Source organism: Odocoileus virginianus, chromosome 6 (genome assembly GCF_023699985.2).
Source record: "Odocoileus virginianus isolate 20LAN1187 ecotype Illinois chromosome 6, Ovbor_1.2, whole genome shotgun sequence".
Classification (NCBI taxonomy): domain Eukaryota; kingdom Metazoa; phylum Chordata; class Mammalia; order Artiodactyla; family Cervidae; genus Odocoileus; species Odocoileus virginianus.
In genome coordinates this window covers 73105770-73124175 of record NC_069679.1, presented here as the reverse complement: position 1 = coordinate 73124175, position 18406 = coordinate 73105770, and the positions used below count along the sequence as shown (strand labels likewise).

The 18406-nt window shown below is 36.6% G+C and overlaps 1 protein-coding gene across 2 annotated transcripts in view; it reads right to left on the bottom strand.

The window, feature by feature from the left end:
• The window catches only part of YLPM1 (YLP motif containing 1), a 63386-nt gene that overhangs the window by 13367 nt on the left and 31613 nt on the right, over positions 1 to 18406 (bottom strand). For both annotated transcript variants that reach the window (XM_070469634.1, XM_020906909.2), the window contains exons 5-17: positions 16275 to 18383; positions 13591 to 13711; positions 9092 to 9512; positions 8886 to 8978; positions 8467 to 8662; positions 7892 to 8010; positions 7100 to 7254; positions 4034 to 4096; positions 3632 to 3751; positions 3225 to 3401; positions 3054 to 3137; positions 2855 to 2938; positions 639 to 719 (exon numbers count right to left, since the gene is read on the bottom strand). In XM_070469634.1, the coding sequence (XP_070325735.1) occupies positions 639 to 719; positions 2855 to 2938; positions 3054 to 3137; positions 3225 to 3401; positions 3632 to 3751; positions 4034 to 4096; positions 7100 to 7254; positions 7892 to 8010; positions 8467 to 8662; positions 8886 to 8978; positions 9092 to 9512; positions 13591 to 13711; positions 16275 to 18383 (3823 nt within the window). The remainder of the gene's footprint in view (positions 1 to 638; positions 720 to 2854; positions 2939 to 3053; positions 3138 to 3224; positions 3402 to 3631; positions 3752 to 4033; positions 4097 to 7099; positions 7255 to 7891; positions 8011 to 8466; positions 8663 to 8885; positions 8979 to 9091; positions 9513 to 13590; positions 13712 to 16274; positions 18384 to 18406) is intronic.

Genomic DNA, 18406 nt, shown 5'->3' with positions numbered 1-18406 from the left:
GACAGGGTAAGGCAGACATCACAACAGAGGTGTGATCAAAAGCATTTACAGCAGGTACACGGGAATTCTGAATTCACACTTACGTAAGCCTTTAATTAGCCTAAGCAAAATGCATTGCCTACACAGTCAAATCATTTTCCCCATCACTTAATAGGATAAAATGTGGAAGAACAAATCCAGGAGTCAGTGGCAACCCTCTGCCTCCTCATTCAATAAGTTCTTCTGCCTCAGTTTATAGAAACTCAGTTATGAGCTCTTATAGCAAAGAAGAGACAATTATGCGTAAGTTGGATAGGCTGTACCATGTATTTGCTGGAATGTAAAAATGCTCTTTCATATGTAATTGATTTTCTTAAAAAGTATATTCCCCTAGAGCCACCCACAAATAGTTGAGTGAATACAAGGGTACGTTTCTTAGCATTCTTAAAATTTTCTTGTTAACAACACAGTAGAGGGTTCTTTTCCTTTGGTCGGGGTAAAAATAAAAAGTATCCAAAAGTCTCCGTGAAGATGATTCTGGAAACTTTTACCATTAAGGTGCATATCAACAATAGTAATCTGACCACAGAGATGAATTTAAACCCTTAAGAATTTTAATAAAGAGACACTTTGTTCAAAGTGGTTGTTCTGTCTCCTACCAGTTCGCTTTCCTCTTCCTCTGCATCTTTCTTTTCATCCTTCTGTTCTTCAATATTTGCATCAAAATCTTCCATCTCCACCTACAGCACCACAATCATCACACATAAAGTAGACTGAGTTAACATTCCCGAAAATGTTGAGCCCCTCACTGAGATCTGAAACGAGCACAGCTGCCCAGAGCAAGATGCACAGACTCACAGTTACATACTAAGAAATTTCTAATACCCTACACTTTGAAACAGAACTGACAGACAACATGATATTCCTGCCTTTCATTTTCCTGGGATATCTATCTATCTTCATAATTCCCTGTGAAGTTGAATATAATGATCTAAGTTGATGGTTATCTGTTCTGAATGACTATAGATTACTAGATTTCTTTTGAAAACCTTTAGCAAGTATTTTTTCAATCACATAAAACATGTATAATTCAAACCTCAAAATGTAAGAAAGAGTATAGTAAAAAGTCATGATGAGAGCTTGGCCCAGAATAGTAGTAATGCAAGTAGAGAGTAGATAGACTACAGAAGTATTTATAAGATAAAACTGACAAAAGCTTAGTCTGTATAGACTGACTACATGGTGGAAGGATAGAGTCAAACAGCGATATAAAGGGAGTCAAAAATAATGGAGAGTAAAAATGTCAGGGTTTAAGCAACTAAGTGATTGATGGGTCTAGCTACTAAAAAAGAGATTATTAGAAAAGGAACAGGTTTGGATGAATTACACATTGAATAGATTGAGTTTGACGTATTTTAAGGTAATAGTAATTCTGGTACAAATTTTGGTACAAAATTTGGAAAATAATAGTAGAATTGTAAAAATCACCCACTTACTGTTAAGATACTGATAAAATTCATTCCAAGCTTTACAATATTAAGGGCATATAAGTGGCAATTCAAGGTACCAGAAAGACTATACAGAATGTGCAGACTGAAAGCTCTAAAGAATTTCAACATTTACGGACTGGATAGCAAGAGAAGCCAGGAAAGGAGACTGAAAAGGAGACTTGCATCATGACCTGAGATGCAAGAAGAAAATCAGGAGAGGGCAGACTCACAGAAGTGGAGAAAAAATGTTTTCAAGAAGGTGGACATAGTCACATGTGGCTGCAAAATTACACAACAGGGGAAGTGAGACGTGTTCATTGTCATGGAACTCTCAGGTGAGACAGTCTCTAGAGAATGGCTGGGACAGGAGTCAGAAGGAAATGGGTTGACAAGTGGCATGAGAGGCAAAAACACATAAAAATACAGTGGAAACACTGAGTATCGATAACTCTCATTCACAGGAAGAAGTCAAATAAAGCAGAGGTATATAACTGATTAAAAGAGAAAGATCTCTCCTTTTCCATGATAAAGATTTATTTCAACAAACAAATAATAGATTTAGATAAGAATTATCAATCTATGAAAATCTGTCAGGGAACAGGATATTAACAGTTTCAAAGTATCTCCCTACAGATCACTTATTACAAAGAGAAAAATGTAGAAAACTTTGAAGATATCACAAAACCAAGTGATCAACATTTTAATCAACAATAACAAAATAAGTTGACATCATATGACTCCTGATATGATGCATCACGTCACTTATGTAGCATTCCTGCTAACGTTTAACCTAAAGCTAATCATGACAAACCCACAATGAGGGGAGCTAACAAAACAGTTAACTGACCAATATGCTTCTTTGTCTTTCATGACTGTGACATAGTTGAGCAACCATTTTTTAAAGGATTGGGTCCTGGATTTTAAGAAACTGCTATACAGCACATTACAGAAACAACTGGCAAAATATGAATATGGTCTGTACATGAAAGAATTCAGGAAATTTATATTACCTAATACAGGATCTTATCAAATGTTAAATTTCTTGAATTTGCTAACTGAGATTTCTACTTCTGTAAGAGAATGCCCTTGCTCTTGGGAGGTATCTTCTGAAATATTTAGGGGATAAGGGTTTACGAGGTCTGCATTTTTACTCTCAAATGGTTTCACAGTAATAGGAATAGTACTAACAGTAACAACAAGAAGAAACAGAAGAAATCTAAGAGAAAAATGTAACAAAATATTAACAATCAGTGAATCTCAATGAAAGTCATGCAGGTGTTCTTATACTAACCATGCAGCTTTTCTGTAATTTAAAATTTTTTCAAAGTAAAAACGGTGGAGGAAAAGGTGGCTTCTGCGCTGCTTTTGAGCCAAAGGACACTCACCTCTTCAATAGCGGCATCTTGCAACAAAGAACGAATGTCCAGACGCATCATATGGCGAGGTGCAGCTTCCCAGTGATCAGCCATCTAATTGAGAGATTCAGGAGCTCAAGTTATCTCTGGAAGCTACTCAAAGAAAGACCAAGAGACCATGCTATGCCCTCTATGTTTTCTTAAAAATAATAATAATAATAATAGTCACCTTATTTATTTCTTTAAGCTTTCGTCCATGAATATTCCTCTTGCCACAAGTCTGGTTATCTGCACTCATTTCAGCCAAATATACCTAAGAAGAAATGAATAATGATTAAGCAAACAAATGCAAGGCTTACTTGATAATACAAAATACTCTGAAGTTCTTTTAAATCTATACCTCAAACCCCTTGGTTTTTGCTGCACTCCAAAACTGGTCAAAATGTCTAACTCTGTCATTGATGGCGTCCAGGATGATGAAAGGGAAAAAACCATCATCCAGAGTCTTTTTGAAAGTTTTGAACATGCTGGTACGGTAGGTTTCCTCCATCTCAGCTTCATATTCATATTCCATTACCTAAGATTCCCCACAAAAGAGATACACAGTTAGTAAAAGCAAGAATCACCTTAAATCTCTTCCCTGGTTAGCATTTGGATAAAGACAACTTTCCTTCTTTCTCATGTGTAGTCTTTTCCTTCACACCTGAGCACTAAAGTTTGTGTTCAAAAAAGTCAATAATTTCTCTCTGAACATGCTTTCAATACTATTTATGAATTAGGATGTAATCTGAGAGGAATATACCATACCTTCTTTTTCACTTTCTTTCCAGAATCTGGATCTTTTTCTTCTTTTTCTACTTCAGTGATGAAGTAATCATCCAGGCTTAGAACTCTGGGTGCAGGTCCTCCAAATTCTACCTCCTTATCCTAAAAATCAGATATTCAAGAAAGTTAAAGAGAATTTATGGAATAAATTAATAAATGTGCACAAAGTTTTTTCTTATGGCTAAATACCATGCAATCTTCTTATGGTTTCAAATCAAGCTGGGGCAAAAGTATCTGCCTAAGCAGATCAAAATGAGACAGTACCTACCAGATGGGCCAACTAGAGCAGAACAAACAGGAAATACCTGTGTCAACATCACGCTGCTTGTTAAGAAGGCAAGTGGCTAACAAAAGCAAGTGATGCTTTCACTTTTCCATACTCACTCGAATAAGTTTTGCAACATGTGTCTTTCCACTGCCTGGTAATCCTCTCATTATAACAACAATCTGAAACACATTTAAAAAAAAAATCACTTAGTTTTTTTTCCCACAATGAATTGATCTTAGCGTTAACAATGACCTAATATTCTCCAGGAGAGACCATACCATAGGGCATGAAATAAACCTTGATACATTTGAGAGGACAGGAATAATACAAAGCATACCCCTGACCACAATGGAAAGAAATTTAGAAGTTTGGGAAATGCACAAGCATGTAAAAATGAAACACCATACTCTTAAATAACCAATAGATCAAAGAAGAAATCAAAACAACAATCAAAAAATACTTTGAGATTAATAAAAATGAAGACACAACATAAGAAAACGGAAGAACAAACTAAACGTAAAGCAAGAAGGAGGAAGGAAATAATATTAGAGCAAAGGTTATTAAAATAGAGAACAGAAAATTAAAGAAAAATCAATGGAACCAAAAGGTAGTTCTCTGAAAAGAGCAACAAAATTGACAAACCTTTAGAGAAACTGAGAAAAAAAGAGATAGGATTCAAATTACTAGAATCAGAAAAAAAGAGAGGACATGAGTGCCAACCTTACAAAAATTTTAAAAGGGTTATAAAGGACTACTATGAGCAACTGCATACCAACAAACTAGATAACTCAAGACAAAATGGACAAATTCTTAAGAGACACATAAGCTACTGAAATGATCTCAAGAAGAACAGATAACCTGAACAAACCTATGACAAGTGAAGAGACTTAATTAACAGTCAAAATACTGCCAACAAGAAACATCCAGGCCCAGATGGCTTCCTCACTGAATTCCAACAAACATTTAAAGAAAAATATCAACTCTTCACAAACACTTTCAGAAAAAAAAAGAATAGGAAGGAACAACTCCCAACTTATTTTATGAGGCCAGTATTTCAAACCAGCACATAATCTGATACCAAAACCAGACAAAGACATCACAAGAAAATCAGGTATCTCTTATAAATATGGATATAAAACTTCACAACAAAATATTACCAAATTGAATCCAGCAACATATAAAAAGAATTACACAACATGACCAAGTAGGATTTATCCTAGAGATACCAATTAATATCTAAAATCTGTTAATGTAACAATACATTATATCAATACAATAAAAAGCAAAAAAATCCCAATGCAGAGAAAGCGTTTAACAAAATCCAACATCCTTTCACGATAAGAACATTTACCAAATTAGAAATGGAAGGGAACCTCCTCAACTTGATAAAGGACATCAAATGAAAATGCACAGCTAGCAGAGTACTTAATGGTGAAAGACTGAAAATTTTCCTTCTAAGTTCAGGAATAAAACAGGAATGCCCACTCTTACCATATCGATTCAACTCTGAACAACTAGGCAAGAAAAAGAAAAGAGGCATCCAGACTGAAAAGTAAGAAGTAAAATTATCTCCATCTGCAAGATTATATCATCTCACATACAGGAAAACTTCCAAGGAATCCACTAAAAATCTATCAGAACCAACAAATGAGTTCAACAATGTTGAGCAATATACAATCAATATACAAAAACCAACTGTATTTCAATACAGCTGAGCAAGCCAGGAATGGAATTAAGCCATCCATATCTCTATTTTTTGGTGGCCCTGCCATGTGGCTTGCAGGACCTCAGTTCCCCAACCAGGGACTGAACCTGGGCCACAGCAGTCAAAATCACTGAATCCTAACCACAGGGCACTTGAGCCATCTACATGAATAACATTACACATGAATGGATTTAAGCAATCCAATTAAGAAGCAAAAATTATCAGACTGCTAAAAAACATGATCTAAACTATATGCTATCTATAAGGAACATATCTCAGATTGAAAGACACAAACAGATTTAAATTAAAAGGATGGAAAAAGGTATCAGCAACCACAGGAAAGCTGCAGTAACTATACCAATAACAGATAAAATAGACTTTAAAACAGTGACATACATACATGCCTGGAGTCAAACCTCTGATAGAAATCCCAGTATCAGTTTATGTAAATGGAATCTAATTATTTTGCAACACAGGATAAATGTAAGAATGTGTGTGTGTGTGTGTATATATATATATATATATATATATATGTACCTATATATATATACGGAGGTCACCAGGAAAGTAAGTCTAAACTAACCAAGTTCTCCTAATTCTTCCTTTTAAGTTCCACATGCCGTAAGACCAAATCCTCTTTTCCCTTCTTCAAAGTGCAATTAATTGAGTTCTTAATTATTTTTTATAATTTTCAACACTTAAAAAATTTTTTTAATTAGAGGATAATCAACACTTTCTTTTTGCCAAGCAATTAAGCTCTAATTTCTTAGATTCTAAAGGGTAGGCAGTTCATGAGATTTTACGATGATTTGGAGATGGCAAGAGTCCCTGAATCTGATGTTAATACTATGTCACACATGGCAACAACCTAAATGTTAACTGATGGATGGATGGATAAAGAAGATACATACACACAACGGAGCACTACTCAGCTATGAAAAATGAAATGACGCCATGGATGGACCTAGAGACTATTACTAAGTGAAGTCAGAAACAGAAAGAAATATCATTATTATATGACTTATGTGTGGCATCTAAAATATGACACAAATGAATTTACCTACAGTACAGAAACAGACACACATACATAGAGAACAGACCTGTGGTTGCCAAGGTAGGGAATGGGGGAAGATAGCTTGAAGTCTGGGATTAGCAGATGCAAACTATTATATATAGACGAGATAAACAATAAGGTCCTACTGTATAGCACAGAGGACTATGTTCAATATCCTGTGATTAAACCATAATGGAAAAGAATATGAAAATATGTATCTAGACATGTAACTGAATCACTTTGCTATACAGAAGAAATTAACACAACCTTGCATATCAACTATACTCCAATAAAATAAATTTTGAAAAATTTAAAAAAAAATGCCATGTCACAGAAAAGTATAGAAATTCCGTTCAGGATACTAAAAAGATCTCTTATCACCTTCTGATTTGCAATAAAACTAGTCAATCACATAGGACTCACTCTCTCAGGTCTGCTCTCTCGGCCAGGTGGTTTCAGAATATCATCCACATTCTTAGATTCGGGTTTCTTCTCAACCCGTGGAGCTGGAGGTGGCTGGTGGCTTATTGAAGGAGCTGGCAGGGGCATTCGCTCCTCTGGGTAACTTCTTCGTTCTCCTAGGATGCCAGCAGTTGAACAAGAAAACTATTTATAAAATTTTAATGCTCTCCACTCCTCCTAATATATATATATGAGAACGAGTCACCAGCTTAGGAAAACTTATTCATATAAATAGGTATGAATTTCTAGTTTAAATAAGTCTAATTTATAACAGTGAAAAACTAAAAGCAATCTAAGTGTTCAAAAATAAAGTCTTACATCTTATTCACTTTATGAACTATCATAGAGCCATTAATATAATAGATTTACATACAGAAAAATGTATATAGTATCAATGAGAATAGGCACAATAAAGAAACTGTATGAAGACTTTCTTTACAACTTCATTAATATGTATGTGAAGAGAGAATGAGAGGAAATATACAAAATTACAATGGCTGTGGTATGGTAGGTAGGTGGTAGGATTATAAGTGATTTTGTTTCTGTCTTCCAAAATTTCTTTAATAATGTAAAAAAAGCAATTTACATTTTATTTCATCAATTACATGACTCTTTTTGGTGATACTTTTGCCATCTCTAAGAAATCTGTGAGTGTATTTCACTCTGAAAGTTTAAACCCACAGCTACAATCAAAAGCATCTCCTGCAGTTTTCAATTCTCAGCATCTTTATCATTAGTAAGGCACTAATCTACCTCCAAACATGGATGGTCCTTCATAGGCTGGTCGGTCAGACTTGCGATCATAGGAAGGCCTATCAAACCCTCCTCTTCTGGATGAGGAATGGTCTTTTTTGTCTCGATATGACTGAGTCCTAGAAAGTTTAACAGGAAGTGCTTTGGTAAATAAAAAACATATGGCGGTCTCTTATAACGCAACACCACTATATACCCAATTTTCTCTATGGGTAGTTGCCATTCATAGTCAATATTTGTATTTTTATTTTGCTTTTCCATTTAGATCTGCCTTGCATACACACATCCACAGAGCTCACAACAGCAATAATTGTTTGCCTATTAACTAAGGAAAGACTACAGCTTTGTTGACAATACTCTTTCCTTTCTCCATCTCCCATTTAACTCTCTGAAATTCAAGCTTGCAAAACTAAAGAATCAAGTCTCCTGAAAATTGGTACTCTTCCCTCTCCAAATTATACATACACATGCATGAGAAAAATACATCATTTACTAAATTTCCCTTAACTACACTTACTTTTGCTGAACTTAAGTATATAGTAATTTGCACACCCAACAAAGATATTTTGGCATACCTATCATCTCTAGGTCGGCGTTCTCTGTCAAACCGATCCCGGTCATAGTCAATAACACCACGATCCCGGTCTCGATCTCTATGTGTCTCCCGATCCCTTTTGAAATCTCGATGATCTGCCATGACATTGCTTTGACGATCAAAATAAGGCTCACGATCTCTCTCTCTATCATAACGATCTCGTTGACCTGCATGCTCTGGAAAAACAATTAAAGTTAAGAACTACATGCCTTTTTTCTGAAATAAAAGCAGAAAAGTACAAATCTAAAGTTAGAACTAATATAAATTGTTGCCCTAAATTCAACTTATGAATCCTTTAGCTATACTAAAGAGAGGCCCAGATAATCTTACCAAAAGGAAAATCATATGATAAATAGGTCCAAAAAGGTTAAAAAATACTGATCTCCCTGGGACCTCTACCTGTTTCAAAAGATGATCTTTCAGGTAGTGGATCTGGACGCAGAGTTATTCTTTCTCCATAGGGTATCTGTTCAACTTTATTAGTGGATATGTCTGGTAAACAAAAACAAGGATAAAAGCACCTTAAGAGTGAAGCTTAAGGAAGCCAAAGTCGAAGCTAACAATTCCTCTAGAATCCCAAATACAAGTTTGCCATTTTTACTTACCTCGGCCATGGCCATAATCAACAGTCTGCTGCACTGGTGGTGGTTTGGACATGGGTGGCATACCCATAGGCATTGGGCCAGGAGGCGGGATGGAAGGGTGAACAGGTGGGGGTGGTAACACTGGAGCAGATGGCATTGCTGCAGGTTCAGATTTAAATTCCGAATTCAGTCCCTGCTCATCATTTGTATCCCAGAGGCCATAGAAAGAATCTTCATCCCAGCGTTCTTGTTCCACAGCTGAAGTCTGTGGCTTTATCACTGGAGGAGGAGGTGGTGGCGGAGGAGGCGGGGGTGGCGGTGGCGGTATTGGGATAGGTGGCCTTGTCACAGGAACAGATGATCTTGCTGGTGGAGCAGGCGGTCTTACAATTGAACCTGGTGGCTTACCCATAGGAGGCGGTGGTCTGTAGGACCCTGGAGGCTGGAGAACAGGGTAAATGGCTCAATGAAGGAGCATACCACCATACGTTCACATATCAGTAGAAATCTGGTTCTCACTCCATTGAACTTATTCAAACTTCAAAACTTTCTGTACTTTAAAATACATCATCAGGGAGACACTGTATGCAAATCACATATCTGATAAAGGAGAATATTTTTATATTGAGAATATAAAAATCTTTTATAAGACAATAAAAAAATATGACCATAAGATTTGCATATATTTTTCCGAAGAAGATGTATGAATGGCCAATATGCCCATGAAAATATGCTTAATTTAACATCATTAGTCATTAGAGAAATGCAAATTAAAACCACAATGAAGTACTATTTCATACCCAACAGAATGGCTACAATTGATAAAACAGGCAATAACAAATGATGGCAAGGATGTAAAGAAACACGAAGATACTTAGGACTTTCGGTAAGAATGTAAAATGGCGCAGCCACTTTGGAAAAGGTAGATTAGCTCTCACCTGGGACCTGGGGTAGGAATGAGGATTAACTGCAAACTAGCACAAGGGATTTTACTGGGGTGATGAAAATGTTATACAACTGGATTATGGTGATGGCTGCACAACTTAGTAAATCTACTAAGTATCACTGAATTACACACTTTAAAATGGGCAAATTAGATGTATGTAAATTATACCTCAATTAGGTTGGTTTTAAAAACAGGGGGAAAAAAAAAAACTGCCCTTAAAACCCTTCTCTCTCCCTCTGCAATGAACCACCCTCTTTTTCTTCTTCCAGAAAATTTAGGATGGTAGTCAATTTGAATTGGCTGACCTCAAACCTACTGAATTTCTGTGAGAGAGGTTCTGGCATTGGTTTAAAACAAACAAAACTAAACCTCTATGTGTAATTCTCATATTCACCAGTTGGTTTAAGAATCTCTGCTATAAACTCTCTTTCCACTCTAGTGACCTATCTCCTCCACAAAAATAGTGAACTTCCAGTGAGAGAAACAAACTCTAGCTAGCTCCCTCACTTCTATCCAGTTCACCTGGTTGACAACAGCTGCCTGTGGCAACACACGACATCAGTGACGGAAAATGACAAAACAAAGAAACCAAACGGACATTGAGTATTCTGACAAGCACCGGATGTCAAATGAAATGTGTATTATGGAAATAGTAGAATCTCTGGGCAGACAGGTCCTATCTGCTTAATACTGAAACCCAACTGTCAAATTTTATTTTAATTTTTGCAAGTAATCTCTGATTTAAATACTCTTTATCCATTTAGTTATGTGTTTCTGCTTTGTTTGTTCTATTGACAAACACACTGACAGTTACTTCAGGCCTTGGAAAGTCAATAATGCACATTACTTACATATTTACTCATACACAGGCTGGGCTTTAAAAACAAACATTCTGAGTAGCAAAATTACATTTTGGCTAATATGTTAGGAATATTATTTAACAAGAGGCCAATACAGGCTAGAGTTAAAGACAAACAACTACTACCTAAAGATAAATTTTAGATTATGGCACTTTAAACTGTGTTAGAAAATGCCTTTATATGACAAAGCTCCTCTATCCGGAGCACAGCTGTCCAGACATGCTGTGCATATCTTAGGAACTCTGGACTATAAGTAAAAAGTGTTTTCTTCATAGTACCTAGTGATAGCAACACATACATGTGTGAAAAGCAAAATACCCCTACAGCATTTACATTAGAAAGGATTAATATCTATACCATAAATTCATAAGAAAAACCTGAGGAGTCAAATAGATAACAAAAACAGGATTTTTTTTTTACAAGAAATGTAATTAACAAATATTGGAAAATATTTATGTTCACTAATTATCAAAACTACCAAACATATTGTAACATTTTATTAAACCATTCAATCTACCAAAAATATTAAGTAGCTGATGATTGCAAGGCTACAACATAGCTTTAGAGAGCTGTTGGCTACATTACAGGAATCATTAAACATGTCCTTGTTCTTTAGTTATTAAAAGGATCCACTTTAGGAATTTAAAAGTACTTTTAAGAAGATACCTAAAATAAGAATTTGAAGCATAATGCATTGTGGTTTGCAGAAAAAAAAAATGCAGATATAAACTAATATATACATAGGATGGGTAAACAACAAGGTACTACTGTGCAGCACAGAGAACTATTCAGAAATAAATGCAAAAGAAACTAAAGAGACGATAGCAAAAATCAACAAAGCTAAAAGCTGGTTTTTTGAAAAAATAAACAAAATTGACAAACCGTTAGCAAGACTCATTAAGAAACAAAGGGAGAACCAAATTAACAAAATTAGAAATGAAAATGGAGAGATCACGACAGACAACACTGAAATACAAAGGATCATAAAAGACTACCACCAGCAGCTCTATGCCAATAAAATGGACAACTTGGAAGAAATAGACAAATTCTTAGAAAAGTATAACTTTCCAAAACTGAACCAGAAAGAAATAGACGATCTTAACAGACCCATCACAAGCAAGGAAATCGAAACTGTAATCAGAAATCTTCCAGGAAACAAAAGCCCAGGACCAGATGGCTTAAACAAGAAAAAAGTCAAATAAATAACCTAACTCTACACCTAAAGCAACTAGAGAAGGAAGAAATGAAGAACCCCAGGGTTAGTAAAAGGAAAGAAATCTTAAAAATTAGGGCAGAAATAAATGCAAAAGTAACTAGAGAGACCATAGCAAAAATCAACAAAGCTAAAAGCTAGTTTAAAAAAAAAAAAAAAAAAACAAAATTGACAAATATTGGATAATATTTATGTTCACTAATTATCAAAACTACCAAACATATTGTAACATTTTATTAAACCATTCAATCTACCAAAAATATTAAGTAGCTGATGATTGCAAGGCTACAACATAGCTTTAGAGAGCTGTTGGCTACATTACAGGAATCATTAAACGTGTCCTTGTTCTTTAGTCATTAAAAGGATCCACTTTAGGAATTTAAAAGTACTTTTAAGAAGATACCTAAAATAAGAATTTGAAGCATAATGCATTGTGGTTTGTAGAAACAAAGAATGCAGATGTAAACTTATATATAGAATGGGTAAACAGCAAGGTACTACTGGACAGCACAGAGAACTACTCAATATCCCGGGACAAACCACAACACAAAAGAAAATTGTAAAATGTATGTATATATGTGTATACATTTATATACACATATATACATACATATATATACGAATCACTTTGCTATACAGCATAAATTAACACAAGATTGTAAATCAACTATACTTCAATAAAAAAATACTAAAACTATTATGAATCTGATACAAAGACATTCATTAACATTGCATTAGTAAAAGAGTAGAAACAAAGGTCTAACAGAAACAGAATAGTTTTAATAAACTATTATGCATCAAAAATATAAAGCATGTAGCAAAACATTAAAATGCTTATGATTTATATCAAGTAAATAAAGCAGAAACGTGGATTTATAATCTAGAGTTTCTACTGTTTGCTAAGAGATACAAATATAAAAAACATAGTTCCTATCCTTATAAAGAATAGGCAAAATAAGACAGAAGGCAAGACAGACAAGAAAACAGACAATCAAAACACAGGACAATAAGGGTTCTGGCAGAGAACGTAATCACATGAGTCTTTAACATAACTTCACTGCCTGAATTGGGGCATCATGTTCGATCCCTTCCCTTAGCTAAGGACTAGTAGTCTGAAGAGGTAGGGAGACTAGGAAGCTCACATGAGCAGGGCTCCCAGGGAATCCCTGCACTGTCCAGATGAAAAACAGGACTATTTGAACAAGAAGGATTACCAAGAAAATTCTACAGTTTTATGAACACAGAGCCATATACACAGTTCGGATGTGCTTGGTGTACTTAAACTGTAAGGGGAAAAGCAATTCTGTCACACTTGCGACCATACTTGTAACATTCTCAAAGGTCCATTACCATTAGTGTTTTTCACTTTTCCAAACTTTTCATTTTTTACAGAGGAAAATTATATTTATTGTAAAACAATACCAACAAAAAAAATCAAACGACACACAAACATACAAAGTAAGAATCATTTCATTTTTCTGAGTATATTATTTTCTCATACCGGATACAATCCAGGTCTTGAAGGTGTATTCTGCAATCTTGAATCCTGGGGTGGTAGATGGTCAGGCATTTGTGGCTCAGAACCATAGTCTTTCATCTTTTGAAGCTGTTCTTTCTGCTCTCTGTAAACAAATAAAATTACCATTGTATTTAAGGCATGTGTTCTCCATTCCTAAGTAACCATAATTAATATCAAAAAACAAAAAAGGAAAACTAAAAACCTTGTTTCAAACTCTCTACAGTACCCATAAAACATCTCCAGGGTAGTACTTTTTTGTCTTTACGAGCTAACTTATCAGTCATCTACAACCTATAAATAATGATAAGTTACTGAAGACCCAGAAGGGATCAATTCTAGAACCTGCCTCTTTAGTCTATTTTAGTATCTCACCTACTTGTCATGTTTTTCATTCATCCAACCAAAATCTCTTGCTGATTTTTTTTGGTTCAATAGTCTTTAGGTAAGTGGTTGAAAAAATGGTGGCACATGGGCCAAATGTATTTAGATATATATGAATACACAAAAAGGCTTTTTACAATTTGGCTTTCATTATCAGTTTTAAAAATCTGTGCTAGTTGAAACTATTTACAAAGCAAAAAAATACATATTTTTCGATATAAATTCAAATTTTAAAGCAATTTGGAAGCACTGGGCCTACATTCCCACATGCAAGCAATCAGCTCAGTGGAGTGGTGGCTGCCCTCCTTAGATGAAGAATTTTGCTACAATCCTCACACTCAGTAGAGTTATACTGGCCCACTTTCACTCATTTTAGTTACCTGTCTGGTTCTTGTGGGCATTTTAGTTTAAGGCCCCTCTTGTATATGGTGAGAATAACCGTTAGCCTATACCTTTAAAAACAACACTTCATGTTCCTAAAGAGTAATAGGTAACTCTTCAAGATTCTCTTTAAATGGCTGGTCAAATTCCTTTCACTTTGTCTTACACCCACAATGAACACATACAACACCTACCACAACCTCTTTAGACCTTTTACAATTTTCTTCCTACCATTTTTCAAAGTGTAATGACCCAAGTGAACAAAAAGTAAGGGTCAAATGTAAGAAAAAGATGACTTCCTGCCTCATGTAACTCATATTATGACTTTCCTGACACAACATGGCTGACTTGTATTCAACTGTGACCATTATTGTCCATCACTTCACATATTTTGTTTAATTATGTGGCCTAGAAAGAGCTTTTTAAAAGGAATGATGAAGTAACTCTTATCCAGCACTTCTATACAAAGCAATAATGGATGAAAAGGAAATTTCAAAAAGGAAAGAAACCTTGGTAGCTTAGTAACATCAATCAGCTTAGTGTTCTCCATAAATAAAAAAGACTTTAGAGTTGGACAGACTTCAAATTCTAGGTTTACCAATTCTAGTAGCCAAGTGGTACTCTCTTGAGTCTTAGTGAAGTGAGAATACTACTACTTATCTTTGCAGTCCTTTGAGATAAGGATTTGAAAAAGGAGGATTGAGACAGTAACATAGTAAATTATCAGTACAGTACCAGCACACAGTAGGTGTTAAAGGTATCCATAATTCAAAAGTGAAAATAGTAGTAGCTAAGTGTTCCATAACATGCTTTCTACATCTTCATGAGCAATCTGGAAGTCAAATCCCTTAAAGCGTGTCTTCTGTAGACCACAGAAATTTGTTGTGTTGCCTGAGGCATCTTTCATTTTATATGTATTTTTCCTCATCATACTTTCCCAGTCATAAAGCTTCAGCTATAATTTTAATTGGCATAATCCACAAATATAGACCAGAATTGAAAAATGAAAGAAACACAATACACTAGAATATATAAAAAACTAACCATTAGTTTATTTTTGCAAAACTTTGCTAATTCCTAAGAAATTATTCAAAAAGTAATTTCTCATTGTAATCTGTCAGTGACTCCTAAATTCTACTCTCAAGATATAGCTGGTATACGGATTACATGAATCAACACATACAAAGCACTTAGTACAGTCCCTGGTATATAGCAAATGTGCAGTAAATGTTAACCTTTATCGTTACTGCTACTAATGGGAAGTGCTACGTAGATACCTATACACAGGTGATTGTTAATCAAGAAATCTAAGTTCTATTCTCCATTTCACAAAGAAAATATTTGATTATATAGAAACAAGCAACAACCTCAAGCAGAGATAGCTGCTTCTGGTTATAATGAAAGATAAAACATTCCCAAAAGAATCAATGGTTAGACAAATCTGAGGCTGCTTCCAGGTAAACCATTCTTAGCTTCAAAGAGAAAAAATATAAACCCTTCCACCACTTTCTGAAGTTATACCAAAGATTAGTGAATATGAAGTCTATCAGATCTAGTAACAAAGAGGGGGAAATAAAGGATTTTACATATGAGCTCTGTGAAACCCAGAGTACCAGAGAGTTGAAGTCTGAACTTGACATAATCACAGGCATGACATGTCAGCAACATATCTATAAAAGTCAAGAATGGCTACCAAATTTTCCTTTTTCAGAACATAAGTTTATAATTAACACAGTTCCTAAATACCCATCCTACCCTAAAACAGCACTCAATGACTAGAAATTAAAATAATGTGGTTAGGACTTGAAGTAAAATGATTCCATTCAAATATATCACATCGTTTTAAAAAGAGCAGTATGCATGTGGCTTGTTCTAGAAGAAATGATCTTAAGTAGTCAACTTACCGAAGCATTTTCAGTTCTTGTGCAGCTTTCAGAATGATTTCATGCTGCCTCTGACTGAGAACCATTACCCCTCCAAGGCCTTGGTCAGAGTCTAAGTTTGCATCCGACCCCATCATTTCAGAAGAATGATGTGAGGGCATATGTTCCGCCATGGGGGAATGTCTATCCACATCAGATGGGTACCATCTGTCTGACAATCGTTCTCTTTCCCAGTCCATTCTGTCAGGAATATAATCTCGCTTTTCCCGCCAGGTATCTCCTCTTTCTGGATACTCTCGGATCCTCAACTCACCCCTATCACGGAAATCTCGATCATACCCATGGTCTCGGTTTCTTTCTTCTCTCCATCTATCATCCCGGTATCTATCCATAGGTGGGAGAGGTGGGAGGGGTGGTAAAGGTGGAAGAGATGGAATATCTCGTTCACGAAACTGCGATTCTTGTTCATCCAGTGGTCTCCCATAATCTCTGTCCCACTCATTATCCAAATTTCTATCATACATATCCATAGGTCTTCCGATGCGGTCCACATCCCTGTCCATGTCCCTGTCCATTTCCCTGTTGTAGTCCTCGTCCATATCCTGATCTCTCTCCCAATCATCCCACCAAGGGCCTCGTCTATCTCCATCATGAGATCGAGATGGGGCTGAAAACCTGTCCTCTCTGTTATACGGATCTAGAGTATCATCTTGATAGTCATGTTCACATTCTCTCCAATATCTCTCTCTATCCCAATCATCAAGTCTTTCTCGTTCCATTGGAGCATTTCTACCATCTAACGGGAACTCTTCATGCCCTCTCTCTTCTCCGTGGTTCCAAGGAGCCCTAGGAGGCTCATCTCGGTGATACGGATACATTTTTTCCCCACCATCTCCTGGTTCTGGTCTAAATGGACCTCTGTCACGACCAAATTCTGGTCTTCCCAGACCCCTCTCCCGACCACCAGGCCCTCGAGGTAGTCCCCTCTCCCTGCTCCCAGCTCTTCGGGGTGGCACTCTCTCTCTACTCCCAGGTCTTCGAGGGGGTCCTCTCTCCTGACTGCCAGCCCTCCGGGGTGGTCCCCTTTCCCGGCTGCCAGCTCTACCTCTGTCCTGGCTGCCTTGCAGACCACCTGGCACTTTCTCCCGACTGCTTCCTGGCCTCACCAGCCCTCTGTCCCGGCTACCTTCTCCTCTACTCATCTTCTCTCGACTGTCTTCTCTTCTACCCATCATTTTATCACGGAAGTCTTCTTGCTTGACCAACCCTGGGCCGTGGCTGATTGCCTGGCCTCGATCTCTACTGACTAGTCCTTTATCCCGTGTGTCTTCCATTCTGCTTTGCCCAGGACCTCTGTAAGATGAGCTGCTGCCTTGATTGCCTTCTAACCTATTGTCTCTGTTATCTGGCCGAGGTAGCCCTTTATCTTGGTTGTTTTCTGAATGGGGCAGACCAATACCCAAAGGTTTAAAATCATTATCTGCAGTTAGTGATGATGATGTTGCTACTGCTGTTCCTCCCTCCATCCCCCCTGTTTTTGAGGGAAAAGTAGATTGAGAAGGTACAGCTTTATTTGCAAGGGGTACAGGCTGAGTAACAGCTTGGGCTTTGTCCATTTGAGTCTCCATACTTTGAGAATTCTGGTCCCAATCAGAAGGCTCTATGGGCCCTTCCGAGACTTCGCTTTTAGGTGGCTCTTGCTGAGAGTCGCTTAGATTCTCATTTGACTGAGCCACCTTCGCATCCTTTACATCTGCAGCAATGGGAAATGTAGCTGATTGCATTTTAAAATTCTTCTGCTGGTTACTACTGGTGTCTGCTAATGGTTCTTTGTTTCCTGGTTCTGCTTGTGACTTAGGCTGCTGCTGATGTTGCTGTCCAAAAGTTGGTTTGGGGCCTTTCCACTGTGGTCCACTCTGTCGAGGACTGAGGGATGTATTGGGGGTAATATAGAACTGAGATGCTGGCCCCCGGGGAATCATTCCCCATTTGCTTTTAGTGCCCTCTGCTGGGTGACCTTCATATCTGGGTCTTGGCCCATCGGGACGATTTCCTTCAAAACGAGGCCCTTTGGGTCTCGGTCCTTCACACCTTGACCCTAAATCCTCAAATCTTCGAGGACCATCAAATCTACAAGTAAAACAAAAGATATT